This window comes from Drosophila novamexicana, unplaced genomic scaffold (assembly GCF_003285875.2).
Source record: "Drosophila novamexicana strain 15010-1031.04,08,12 unplaced genomic scaffold, DnovRS2.1 tig00000024-arrow-pilon, whole genome shotgun sequence".
Taxonomy (NCBI): Eukaryota; Metazoa; Arthropoda; class Insecta; order Diptera; family Drosophilidae; genus Drosophila; species Drosophila novamexicana.
The window spans coordinates 249,932-262,951 of NW_020824768.1; the positions used below are offsets into that span (position 1 = coordinate 249,932).

A 13,020-nucleotide genomic window follows, 5' to 3' on the forward strand; every position below is an offset into this window, starting at 1 on the left:
AAAAAACTAACACGCATACAACTGTGTTGCCCAATATAAGGCCTACTATTTTAACGGCCAAACGTTTGAGTGCTGCAAAACGCACGCAACAGTATTGAATAACGATTGTGCGGCAACTGTTGCTGTGTATATGGTATTAAGTATCTAACGACGTGTTGGTCATACTTTCACAAAATAAGTGCTGGCAAAAACTGTCAGATGCAATTGCCCAACACTTAGAAAACACTGCAACTGGACGACACAAAAGTCCACGCTGGGTACAAAACTGATTTGTTTATTATTATTGGTATAAATATAAACACCAACTGAAACAATTGACGCAGCTATGAATCAATTTCACACACCCTCATTCGGTGACGAAGTGTTCGAGATGAATGAAACCCCCGTGGATCAGACACAACAACAAACTGCTGTAAGTTCAAGAGCTCGACCAGGATCTAGGAGCTGCCCCTAGTCCAGATGAGCGAGACGTAGGGTCCAAACAAAGTGCGCGTCCTTTTGTAAATATAACAATTGCTGCGATTGCGTTATTTTTGCTTCTTTTTTTTTTTGTAAACGGTTGTAGAAAGTCTAAGGCTTGTGTTTAATAATTTATTGTTAACTTATCTACTTCTGAATAAAATCATTCAAGATTGTCGCATACTTCAATAGCCAGAGCAGGAGCCGGCAGCAGGAGCCAAACGATGTCGGGCTGCCGCAACAAACTGATATTTTAAACGATATTTACTGGATTCAACTGAATCGAATGGTTTTCCAGCTGAGTAAATGCATTAATGAAGGGGCTCGCAACTGGATATCAGTTTGATAATCGTTTTATAATAGTTGAAAAAGCGCCCAATTGGAAGCGTTCAAGTGGAGCTGCGCTTCTCTTCGATTTGTATTAGTGTGTGTACGTGTGCGTGTCGCGCGTGTGTGTGTGTGTGTGTGTGAGTGTGTGCCCGCCAGCCCTAGATGATGGCATCAGTAAGCGCATGAGGGTTATCGATACAAAGCAACAACAATTAACAGCAAAAGGCATCGCAAACGCTTATCAACAAACAACACGCACACAAACAAACACATACACACACACGGACAGACGCACGCACGCACACACTCAACCAGCAGGTTGTGTGGACGCAACGCGTCTGCCGCGTCTCTCTGCGCGCCCAACAACCATATGCGCCTCCACAGAGCCGTACGTGTTATGCACAAAGCACATGTACAAACATACGTACATACGTTTTGTCTAATATAGAGTAGTAGCTGGGGACGCGAGGCGATTAAATACATTTAGTTTGCTTGTCATTTGATTTATAATTCAACAGCCGCCGCCCAGATGAAGAAGTTGCTAGTGAGCCGCCCGAACTATATACATACATACATATACATATATATACTAAATGCCCAGATATTAGTTTGTTAATAAAAACTTGAATGTGTCTCTTACAATTGGTGTTTTTTCATTGCAGTCACGGCGAATAAGTAGGCTAAGCAGCCTGGATCACTCCACGCTGGTTAATGACGACGACGAGGAGGAGCACATGGACTACGATACGCCCAGCAGCTACACCAGCAACCAGATGACAACAAATCAACAGCCGCAGCAGCAGCTGCCACAACAGGCGCCCGCCAAGCCGCTCGCGCCGTACGCTCTCTTCTTTCGCGACACGATGACGGCCATCAAGCAACAGAATCCCGCCTGCACGCTGGAGCAGATCACGGCCATAGCGCTCAACATGTGGGAGTCCATGGACGAAAAGCAGAAGAACGTCTACGATCAGCGGCACGAGCTGGACAAGCGCGAATATGTGCGACAACTGCGCGATTATCAGCGCAGCCAGCAGCAAGCCGACGCAGCTGAAGCTCAGCAACAACAACAGCCGCCCGCAGAGCAGCCGTCGCCGGCCGAAGCCCTGCCCAGCAAAGAGGAGCCGCTAGCAGCAGCCGCAGTGGCCGCCGTCGCTGCTGAGCCAGCTGTGGCGCAAGCGCCGCTGCCGCCGCCCTCGGATCAAATACAGCTGCTAACGGAAGCGGCTGCCGTGCAAAAATGTACGCGCGAACAATGCAATAAGCCGGCGATAATAAATCCCGATTGGGAGGACGAATATTGCAGTAATGAGTGCGTTGTCATACATTGTCGCAATGTGTTTACGGAGTGGGCGCGTTCGCTGCAAAACTCGCCCACGTAGTAACTGTACTTAGTTGTCGCACTTGTAGGTATTAACTAAAAAAAAAAAAAGAAAAAAAAAACAACAATAAAACGTAGCTAATAAAACACAATCGCCGAACAGCTGTTTGGCACGCAAGCGCAGCGTTGCCAGCTGTCAAAAAAATACAAACAACATTTGGAACACTGGAATATGGCACAGACAAAATGGCGCGCACATTTAAATTCGTGTCTGCGCATTGTTTTTATACACATGCTTAGTATTTATGCATTTATAAATAAAATGAGAACACAATTTTACATATATATATTTATATATAACTTTTAATAAATACACACATTTATTAAACTTGCACTCCATTATCAATATATCAATGTCGATTCGCTTACAAAATACATCTTTGTTTCCTTTTTTTCTATATATATATATATAGATATATATATAGATTTAAAATGAATAAATTAAAAAAAATTGTTCTTGGTTGCGCGCCCGATTACGTTTAAAATTTTAAATAAAGAACAGTATAAAAAATTGCATGGCTTAAAGTATTTACGAGTAGGAGGGTTAGAGAGAGGGTATCAATTGTTAACAATAGGTTTATAAGCCGCAGCGCAGAGACTACTTAAATGCAGCTGGCAAAGCACATAAATATATATATTTGTATAGTATTCTTTTTATATAGTTTATACGAGTACTCGAAGCACACAGATTGCAGCATAAGAGGAAGAACCAAATAAAAAGCAAGCGCACATTAAATAATATCACCAAATTTTCATTTATCTTTTTGACATTGCTTTGACTTTACCTGGCATACAATTCTTTACTATAAGTATTTAAATATGTTGAATATTTTTTCTTTTGTGGGGGTAGGAGGGGGGAGGGTTTTCATTAACGACAATAAGTTTATGTTGTAATTGTGTATATAACTGGTATAATTTTAGTGGGTGCATCTTTTTGCTTTGTAGTAACATGTTTGTTTTTTCTTTATTATTTCTCCGCTTCTCTCTATTGATTATTGATTTATTGTTAATGGTTTCCTGTGCCTGCAACTACATGCTATTATTGACTAGAGTTGCCTTATGGGACGTGTACGGGTTGTTTCGCTCGGCTCATATTTGATATGGACCTGTGAATGCAGAGAATACTTGAAAATAATGCTGCTTGCAGTTAATAAAATAATAATGGGATTAAGGGCGCTCCCACTTGTAACATCATGGCAAAGTTAACATGAGCTTTTATATATCGTTTTCTCATGTTGAACATGTTAGCTGTGCATGTGCATTGCAAAAACTGCAATCACGTTCATTAAACAGTCTGGCCACTCTTGCACCTGAACTGTCAACTTATGTACGCGGCGTTGCCCTATTTCATAGAATTTGCCATTAATGTTGCAATGAAGATGAGCACAGAACATGATTTTACATTAATTACACAGCAATTGTGTGTATATATATCAAAATTGTGCCATTTTCAGTTAAAAGCATTCAAAGGAGTTTCGTCGACCCTCTCACCGTTCGTATATTTACTCCACAATCTGCAGTTCGGGGACATTTAAGTCCAAGTCGGCGCTGTCCTTGCAAAAGGTGCTGGAACGCTCCAGCTTGGACTCGACGCGCTGCCCATTGTTGCCGCTCTCCAGCTGTGCATCGATGAGCAAATCCAATTTCTGTTTAACCGCCTGGGCGGCCTTATAGCCGCCATTCAGGACGCCGTTTGTGTTCGGCCTGTGGACAGGTGCTGCCGGTGCCGCATAGCCGTTGGTCGCAGTTGTCGTGGTCTTGCGCAGCTGCAGCGTATTGGGACGTCGTGTGGGTATATTGGAGGGCAGACTGTTGCGCAAATTGTGCTGCTGCAGCATGCTGCTGACGGCGGAATGTGACGAGGAGCGCAACGGTCCGGCCGAGGCACGCAGTTGCGTCTCACCAGAGCTGAGCTGTTGTTGCTGCTGTTGTTGTTGTTGTTGTTGTTGTTGTTGTTGTTGTTGTTGTTGTTGCTGTTGTTGCTGTAGCTTGTTCTTCTCGGCGCGCTTGGCGAGTATCTCTCGCGACTTGGCGGATAGGAAGCTGTGCCGGCCCTTGGCTGGCGCTTCACCGCCAGCCGGCACCGATATGGAACGCTGCTTGAACAGCTCCCGCGTGGACAAGGTGCTGCTGACCGAGGATAGGCGACTGGTGGCCGATTTGGTGGTGTGCACTGAACTGGGACTAGAGCCATTCGAGGCGCCCGTTGCGGCCGCATTGTGCTGCTGCTTGAGCTGGCGCGTCGACTTGTTGGCCAACGCTGTGCCACGCTGTATGCCCCTCAGTGGAGCCGACTGCTTGGCTGCTGCGCCTCCGCCATGTCCGTTGAGCTGCTGCACGCGCGCCAGCTTAGAGCTGCTCGACAGCGATTCGTGTGAGATCGTTTTATTGGTTATGACCGAGCTCTTCATGCTCTCCGCCAGCGAATCCACATTCAGATCGGACGAGTAGCGTTCACGTGAGCCGCTCTTGGCCAAACTGTCCGTGGACAAGTTGCTCGACTTGTTGCCCAGCCGCGTGCCATTGGCCGCACGTCGTATTGCCGCCGGACTGGAATTGCGCGAACTGTCGCTGGATGAGATGTGCAGATTCTTGGCCTGCGCCTTGCGTGCTGCCGGTATATTGGAGCTGGTTGCGCTGCGTATGGGACCCTTCGTGCTGTTCCCTGCACTAACTGCGCGCGGCTTTCTCGGCTCCAGGTAGCGTGCACGCACCTCACCCATGCGCACAGGCGCCGCAGATTTGGCCACTGCGTGGCTGCCGCTGGCACTGTTGGAGGCTGCGGCCTGCTCGGGCTTCCTCTGTGCCACGGGCGGCGCCTCGGACTGTGTGCGTCGATGCGTGTTGAGGCTGTGCCGTTCGCCTGCCGTTTGGGAGCTGGCACGCTGCGTCGCCTGCGGCACATAGGCTCGCGAGTTGGACTTGAGCAATTTACCTGTGGGCACAGAAGGAGTAAAAGTTGGCATCGCTTGGGTATATATAGTATGTATATGATTTGGTACTCACTGTTGCCCTCGCGCAGATCGTGATTGCCTTGGGCCTGCACACCGCGCTCCGTGGTCTGGACATGGACCGCATCGTAGTTGGTCTGCGTGGCCTTGTACAGCTGCGTCTCCTGCGCCTGGGCGCGCTTCGTTTGCGCCTGTATGGCCAGCTTGATCTGCACCAGATCCTGACTGCGTGTGCTGCCGCCAAATGAGAAGGCCTTGCTCACCGGCTTGCCATTGTTGCGCTTGAGATCGAGCGGCTCGGTGAGCCGGGCCATGGTCTGGATTTTCTTGCGCAGCTCCAGATCCATGCGCTGCCAGGCCGTCACACGCATCGCACGCGAGCATTGCCTAATCAGGCACTGTTCCACGGCATACACCAAGGCGCTGACCAAGCGTATGTACTCGGGCTGCCAGTCCAGCTGCTCCTCCTGCAGGCCCTGCAGCTCCTTGGCCAGCTCACCCAGATTGACCGGCATCTGGATGAGCTTCGCCTGCAGCACTGTATTCAGCCGCGTCACGCGCTGGTAGCTGCGGCACGCCTGCTCCGGCGTCAGTGCAGCCGCCGTCTGCAGCAGCAGCGTCTCGAGTCGTGGAATGTGGCGACTGCGATCGTGTCCGAGCGAAAGGAACGAATCGCTGGCTATCAGGCTAGCAAAATGATCACCCACATAGCCGTAGGCGGCGTCCAGTATGTCGCGCACCAGCTGCTCACAGACATGACCCCAGCGATAGGCCGACAGCTGCGCCAGCAGATGATCACAATCGAGCACCGTGTCCAGCACCGTCTCGGAGGTCTAAGCGCAGAATGTGTGTGTGTGTGGAAGAAGAGGTCATTAGCTTCAACATGCTCAATATCCGTGCACATATAGCAACTGGGATATATTTATAGACTTGGCCGGAAAAGGAAGAGTTTTCTATAACACAGCTTTGACGAATTGTTCCCAAGGTAGATATATGACGGATCCCTATCCGTTCTGGTCAACTCTTATTTATGCACTGCTGCAAAAGGAACTCGGGAAAATGACGGGCGGGCGGACGAACTGGACTATATTGATTCAACTGTTGATGCTGATCAAGAATATAGATGCTTTAAACGGAAGGGTATACAAAGAGGACCTAAAGTCAATGTTTATTAAGTTTGAGGCAAAATGGGAAGCTATCAATAAATTTCAAGCTTGTCTCTAACTCGTCAAGTCTGTGATTTGAGCATGTTTATAGAGACAGACAAACGGACATGCCTTTATCGAGCTATGATGTGAGATTCATCAAGATAATATATATATATCTATATACAATCTGCCTTACAAAATGTATATATATGTACTGATTATTGTTGGGACTTACCAAATAGGCAACAATCTGTTGACGGCAGCGTCCGAGTATGTCCGACGGCAGCTGGGCAAATTGTCGCGTGGGCCACACCCTCAGATAGTGGCGACAGGTCCAGCGCAAGCACTTGCGATAGAGATCGTCGAGCGCATGATTCAGGGCAACGGGCAGCACCTGCAGGATGCCATCGATGCAGCCGGAGCAGGGCTTATGGAAGTTGTGGCAGTAGTTGGTTTTCAAAGCATGCGATGTCACCTCCTTGAGCCCCTCCAGGCCCAGGAGATCGGCCAGTGCGGCCAGCTCCATGAGGCTGATGCCATCCGGCGGATGCGAGGCGCCCGAATAGATGTGACAGAGGGCAAAGTGCACGGCTGCATAGGAGTAGCCCTGCAGCGAGACGACGCTCTGGGCGCCATGACCCGCCAACATGGCGGCAAAGTACTGACAGCGACTGCGCAGGATGCACTTGTGGGCGCGTATGCGACGCCCGTGCACCTCCACCAGCATATCGGTGGCGATCTCCTGCAGAAACATCTTGAGCAGATCCTCGCCCAAACGCCGCGGCTGGCGACAGCTCATGGAAGACTCGTCCATGCCGGAACGACTGAAACTGGAAGCCAAACTGGAATCGCCACTCAAATCCGCCTGGATATAATCCAACTGCGGCTGGGCATTATCCAGGGGCATGTCGCCGGGCAGCGAATTGGAGAACTCCTTGCTGAAGTTGGGAAACAGACGCGACAAGCTGCGCAAATTGTCCACCGAGCTGGCAAATTGCTGGATATTATTGCTATTATTGCCGCCGCCGGTGGAACGGGTCATGGCCCAGGAATGCGGCCGCGCTGTGGCACGTTGCTGTTCATCCCTATAGAAACGTTGGCTGGCGCTGCGCTGGTTGCCGACACTCTTGCTCATCGCATCCGGCGATTGCAGCTCGTGCTTGTTGACGACGGGCGGCTTGTCCATGTCGGAGAGCTTCACAAAACTGGCCGGCTGATCCGAATGCTCGTTGACCGTCTCCAGCAGCTGTTTTTGCTTCTCAATGGTCGCGTGCAGGGTTTCCATGGTATGGCCATTGCTTAGTTGAGTTGGTGGCTGCTTCTTGGGCGATGCTGTCTCCTTGGCCTCGATGATGGTCTCCATGATGGATGTGCGATTCGAGCTGCTGCTTAGCTGCAGCGGCGGGGCCACCTGCTGCTGTAGCTGCACCTCGCGCAGGGCCAGCTGCTCGTCCTGCTGGAAGGTGAGATCATCCGTGTCCGTATTGGATGCCGGCGACATGTCCTTGGAGAGCACACCCTCCGTCAGCCCCGAGGCCATGCTGCTGCTCTTGTCGTACGTCTCATTCAGCTGGGCATCGCGACGTCGCTTCTTCAAGCGCGCCGCCTGCTGCTCCTCATCGGAGCAGCTGCTCAAGGCGCCGCCGCTATACTCATCATAGGGCGACAGGGAACTGTCCACCGAAAGCGAGCTGGCCTTCGATATAATGGGCAGCTTGTCGATGATGCTCATCAGCCCGGCGCCCGACTGATCTCCGCCATTTGCGTTCAAGCTGATGGAGCGCTTGTAATCCCCCGTGGCGGGCGCCTGCTCTTTGCTGTTGTTGCTGCCCCAGCTGTGACGCTTGCCGGGCTCCTGCTGGCGCGACATGCGACGCAGCGCAGCGACTGTCAGCGGCTGTTGTTGCTCCAAATTGCAGCGATAATCCAAGGATTTGCTCTCCTCCTTGGGCAACTGCTGCTGAGTGCCGCTCTTGGCCATTAGAGTTTCCGTGGAGCTGGCGCTGGACTTCATCAGCTCCTCGCCGCGACGCTGCGCCACGCTCAACGAGCTGGACAGACGCTGTGCCAAGTTGAATGGTTCCTTGCGTCCATTCGTGGCTCGCTGTTGCTTGGGCGACTCGCCAAAGTCTATGAACATGCTGAATATGTTCTTCTTGTCCGCCTGCTGATCGGCGGTCGCCTGCTTCTCCTGCTTCTGCTCCTGCTCTTTAGCCTGACATTCGCTCTGCGAGAGATTCACAAAGAAATTGGCCGCCTTGGGTGCTGTATAGGATTTGCTTAAGGGCGTCTGCAGCTGTCGCTGCTCCTGCTGCACCTTGGGCTTCCTGTCCATGTCGTCCAGTGACACATAGAACCCGCAGCCGCTCTTGTGCGAGCTATTCGAATCGGAGCGTTCACGGAAACGTGCCGGCTGCCCTGCTGCCTCCAGGCTGGATGTGGAGCTGCTGCTCTTGCGCCGCTCTGGCCTGCAATCGCTCATGTCCACCACCCAGGAGGCGATGCCGGGTAGAGGCTTGCGCAACGGCTGGCCCGTCTTGACGCGCAGTTCCACGCCTTCCACATCGGCATCTTCATCCGCCTGCTGTCCATGCTCCACATCATCATCATCATCATCATCATCGTCTTGTGGCCGCGTGGCTGCAAAGTCCAGCGAGACAAAGCCGCCCGAGACAATGGGACAGGCATCCGTGCGGCGCTTTAAGCTGGGACTATCGCATTGCTTCTGCCTGAAATCCTCAATGGACGCGCCGCCAGAGACAATGGGATTCGCCTCGTCGAACTTGGAGCGCTTGGGCGTGCGCGGCAGTGGCAGCGGCGAGTCCGTGGCATCGCTGCAATAGGCGCCCGAGTCGCGATGATGCGACAGCGAGGAGCTCAGCGTGTAATCTCTGTGTATGGAGCTATTATTGCTGCTCGAGACAGGCTCCAGCACGTGCACCATCGAATTGTGCGGCGTGTCCGTTGGGGGCGGCAGCTGCTTTTGCGAGAGATGGTGATGCTGCTGCTGCTGTGGCAGCTGCGACTGCTGCCTGTTGCCCTGCTCGGACCAGACCAGACTGTGCGCCGGGCTGCTCGACGAGTAGTCCGTCGTATAGCTGAGATCGTGCCCATGATGATGTGGCGTAAACTTGGGACTGCTGCCCAGCGGATGCACGCTAAACTGTTGTGCATTATGCTGGAAGCTATAGGGCACCGCAACTGGAGCAGCGCGACGCCGACGTGCGCTCAGCGAGGAATCGGAGGAGTCCGCATCGGCGGCCAGGGAGACGCTGCTAGCCTCGGTAGCATCTGTGGCGCCGCTGCTGGCCGGCAGCTGTTGTTCCCGCTTCCACAATTTCTCCTCGTCGGACAGATTGTTGGTGGCGCTATTGGAGTCCGGGTGCGGCTCATCATCCTCGGGCTCTACGTCGGAGCTGCAGTTGGATTGGCTGGTGCGCGGCTGCGCCTTGCACTTGGCAAATGCCTTGTGGAACTGCTCCAGTTCCAGCTCCGCCTCGGGCTTAGCCTGGGCGCCATCCTGCCCATCCAGGCTGGGACACCAGAGCACATCCTCCTCATCGCGCAGCGAGGAGGCATCTATGAAACAGGCGCTATTCTGCGAGCTGCTCAGCGGCTGTTCCCGCTTCTCAAACTCACGCAACAGGCAGCTGGCGCTGATGCCCTCTTCCGCTTGGAGCGGCGGCGGCGGTGCCGTTGGCTGCGTCGCCGTCGCTGTTGTTGCTGTCGGATAGACGGACTCCCAGGAGCCCGTCTCTGTGGACACCGTGGAGGTTTCCATGCACACGATTTCCTCGTTTTGGCGCTGCTTTTCCTCCTTCGACGGCGGTTTCAGTTTGCTGTCGTAGCTTTTGTTGTCCCTGCCGCTGCTTCCGCCGGCAACAGCTGCCACCAGGACAGCTGAGGCGGCGCCGTTGCACTCCGGACTGGACACTGGCGAGAAGGTATCACGCTCCTCCTCGCCCACGTCCAGTTCACAGGTTTTGGTTGACCCGCTGCCGGAATGCGAACCACGTTGACTTGGACAAGCGACGGCGGCGGCAGCTGCGGCGACGGCGGCGGCTGTGCGCAAATCCTCGCTGTATTGCGGCGCCGAGGAGGATGAGGATGAGCTGCTGCTGTCCGTGGCCACGGAGGGGCTACTAATGTTGCTGTTGTGGCTGCTGCTGCTGCTGCTGTTTGTGAGATTCGAGTAGTGCGAGTGATTGGGTGAGCCAATTGTCGCCTCCACCTGTTGGTCCAATGACCTGGCAACTGCTGCTCCGTTTACTGCTGCTGCTCCTGCTGCTGCTGCTGGTGGTTGCTCTGCTGGATGCGCTGCGTCCATTGTTTGCTCGAGAGCGCTTTGTATGGGCTTGCACAAGAGGGGAAGGGCGGGCGCGTTGCTGGCGCGGCTGCTCAACTCATCGACGCTGCTCCCGGCCGCTGTTCGAATGCCAAGTGAGCGCTAAAGGGACTATCAAGTGCGTGCTAAAGTGACTGTCAAGTGGGTCCTGCAGTTGTTGTTGCTATTTTACTTCTTGTTGTTTTGCCGCATGCTGCATGCCCGTCTGGCGTGGGCACCGACTAGCCCGCTGCAAATTGTATCTCACAGATACGCAGAGTATCTTTCGCGCTGCGAAAGTATCTTTCAGCTACCAAAATAGCTCAAGCGAAATTGATACCAAGACGGGGGCTAATGATGCACTGTCTCCTGCTGTCTGCGCCCTGTTTCGTTTCGTTTTCGTTTGTCTTCTCTTTTCTTCTCTCGTCTCTTTCTACTTCTCGTCTGCCTAAAGTTCAAGCGGCGTCTCGGCTGTTGCTGTTGCTGCTGATTTATTGCCAATTGTGCCAATTGTTGCACTTGTTTTTGTTGTACAATTAAACTGCAAACAGAAAAAGTGAAACAAATACAAATTGTTAAAACCAACTACAAAATGCTCAAGTATTCATTTTATGTACTTTATAAATAAACTGCAATTCTTTAGTGCATATCAATTTTTTTTTTCTCTGATAAAAGTTATAAACACTTTATTTATTTAAAGTCACAAAGCTTTGAGTCAACAGCAGGAAATACATAAAACGAAGACTTTTTAAACAACAAAAAAAAGTAATCATTTTATGAGTCAACCCTCAAATTGTGAGCACTTAAGACAATGTTAGCTAAAGTCTTAGCAAGTTTTTTTTAATATTAACAGGAATTAATAACGATCTATAACGGCTGCAGTATTAAGTTCTCATAAAGACATATATGATATGTAGTTCATTATAATAATTTATTAAATGTTTCTTCGGTCAGAGAGGTTCCTGAATGCCCAACTCTTTTCAGCGCGATCAACTGCGAGATTGTTCTCACTTTAAGACAGTGAAGATCTTAATTCAAGTTAAATTAAATCATAAATCAATCATTTGAATACTTAATGTAAGTTTTATAGTTCTTGTTCAAGTTTTTGACTGAAGTTCGAAGTTATGCTCTCAGTATTAACTTTAAATAAGGCTAAATTACTCTTAAATGAAGATTTAATGCACTTAAAGTAAGAAGACAGTAGAGTTTTAAGCAGAATTTTTCTGTTAAGGACAAAATAACATAAGATCTTAATAAATCCGCGACATTTCAACTAAATCCCAAGTTTAATCAATGCAAAATCGGTTCAATTTAAAGTACATGGAAACAAGAAATAAACTAAACAACAAATTGTCAATGTCGCATATAGTATAAACATTTTATAATCTTGTTTCTTTAAATAAGTACAATAAACTGAATTAAAGATGCGAACACTCGATTAAACGCTGCATGCGACGTTTAAAAACTTAATTAATTTTTGATAATACTTATAATAAAAAGTCATAATCAAAAATACATGAAATGACAATTTAAATGCACAAACTGAGAAAAACGCACGTGAAATATGACATATTATTTCTCGGTTCGCGGTTTTTGTTCGGAAATATTCATTTCAAGATCTGGACAATCAGGCTTGAAAGCCTTCTATATAACTGGAAGTTAATGTGAATTAGTTTTTTGCACATTTATTCCTGCTCTACCTCAACGCATTTTCCCTGGAATCGACTACGATGCACTTGAAGTCCACTTAAAGTCCACATGGAGTCCACTTGGAGTCCACTTACAGTCCACTCGCATTACCTTCGAATGGGCCGCCAATTAAATGAGTTCTATGCAATCGGAAAACACTTTGGGAACGACTTGACGTCAATGCGACGCACCCAAAACCCAAGCCCGACTCATCATTAGCCCCAGCTCTGCGCCCCTTCCCTCTCCCACCCCCTTAGACAAACTGTGTAACCACAATAACAAAAAGGCATTGACAACTTGACCCTCTCGGCGAAGCTTGATGTGGCGACAGTTTCCCGTTGCTTCCTTTATCGTTTCCCCCATTGGGCAAACATCTAGAATTTCAATTTGAATTTGTTATCTCGGAAGTGCAAGTGCATGGAAATTTAAGCAGCTCATTTGTTATTTAATATGCAGGCAAAAGAAAATACTTATATAATATATACATGGAAATGAGTTGCGCGGCGCAAGCATTAAATTTGTCACCTAAAAGCATTTGCTTTTCCACTTGTTTACAGAGGGGGAAGGGATACAGCTCGAAGAGGGACGCCCCGAGGCATACCTTGAATGTTTTTTTTCTTTTTTTGCAAGTTTATTGAAGTAAACAAAAGTCTTGATATTATATACACAACAGATACAACTATATACCTTACACACTCAGACTTAATATAAATATTTACGCGCAGTTCACTGAAATTT

At 49.7% G+C, this 13,020-nt stretch overlaps 2 protein-coding genes across 4 annotated transcripts; one reads left to right on the forward strand and one right to left on the reverse strand.

Annotated features, from left to right (window-relative positions):
* Positions 1-48: 48 nt before the first annotated feature.
* LOC115771195 (TOX high mobility group box family member 4) lies at positions 49-2,450 on the forward strand. 3 transcript variants are annotated; one of them, XM_030716791.1, is made up of 2 exons: positions 49-412; positions 1,452-2,449. In XM_030716791.1, exons 1-2 carry the CDS (start codon positions 326-328, stop codon positions 2,169-2,171), a joined length of 807 nt encoding a protein of 268 aa, XP_030572651.1. In that variant the 5' UTR covers positions 49-325; the 3' UTR covers positions 2,172-2,449. The 3 variants fall into 3 exon arrangements, with proteins under 3 accessions (XP_030572651.1, XP_030572653.1, XP_030572652.1); XM_030716793.1 differs by lacking the exon at positions 49-412 and adding an exon at positions 900-1,333 and having other exon boundaries at positions 1,452-2,450; XM_030716792.1 differs by lacking the exon at positions 49-412 and adding an exon at positions 900-1,177 and having other exon boundaries at positions 1,452-2,450.
* A 30-nt stretch (positions 2,451-2,480) lies between these two features.
* On the reverse strand, positions 2,481-10,777 carry LOC115771190 (serine-rich adhesin for platelets). Its single transcript, XM_030716784.1, has 4 exons — positions 6,505-10,777; positions 5,177-5,954; positions 3,662-5,105; positions 2,481-3,276 (listed from the first exon to the last, which is right to left on the reverse strand). Exons 1-3 carry the CDS (start codon positions 10,594-10,596, stop codon positions 3,673-3,675), a joined length of 6,303 nt encoding a protein of 2,100 aa, XP_030572644.1. The 5' UTR covers positions 10,597-10,777; the 3' UTR covers positions 2,481-3,276; positions 3,662-3,672.
* Positions 10,778-13,020: the final 2,243 nt, after the last annotated feature.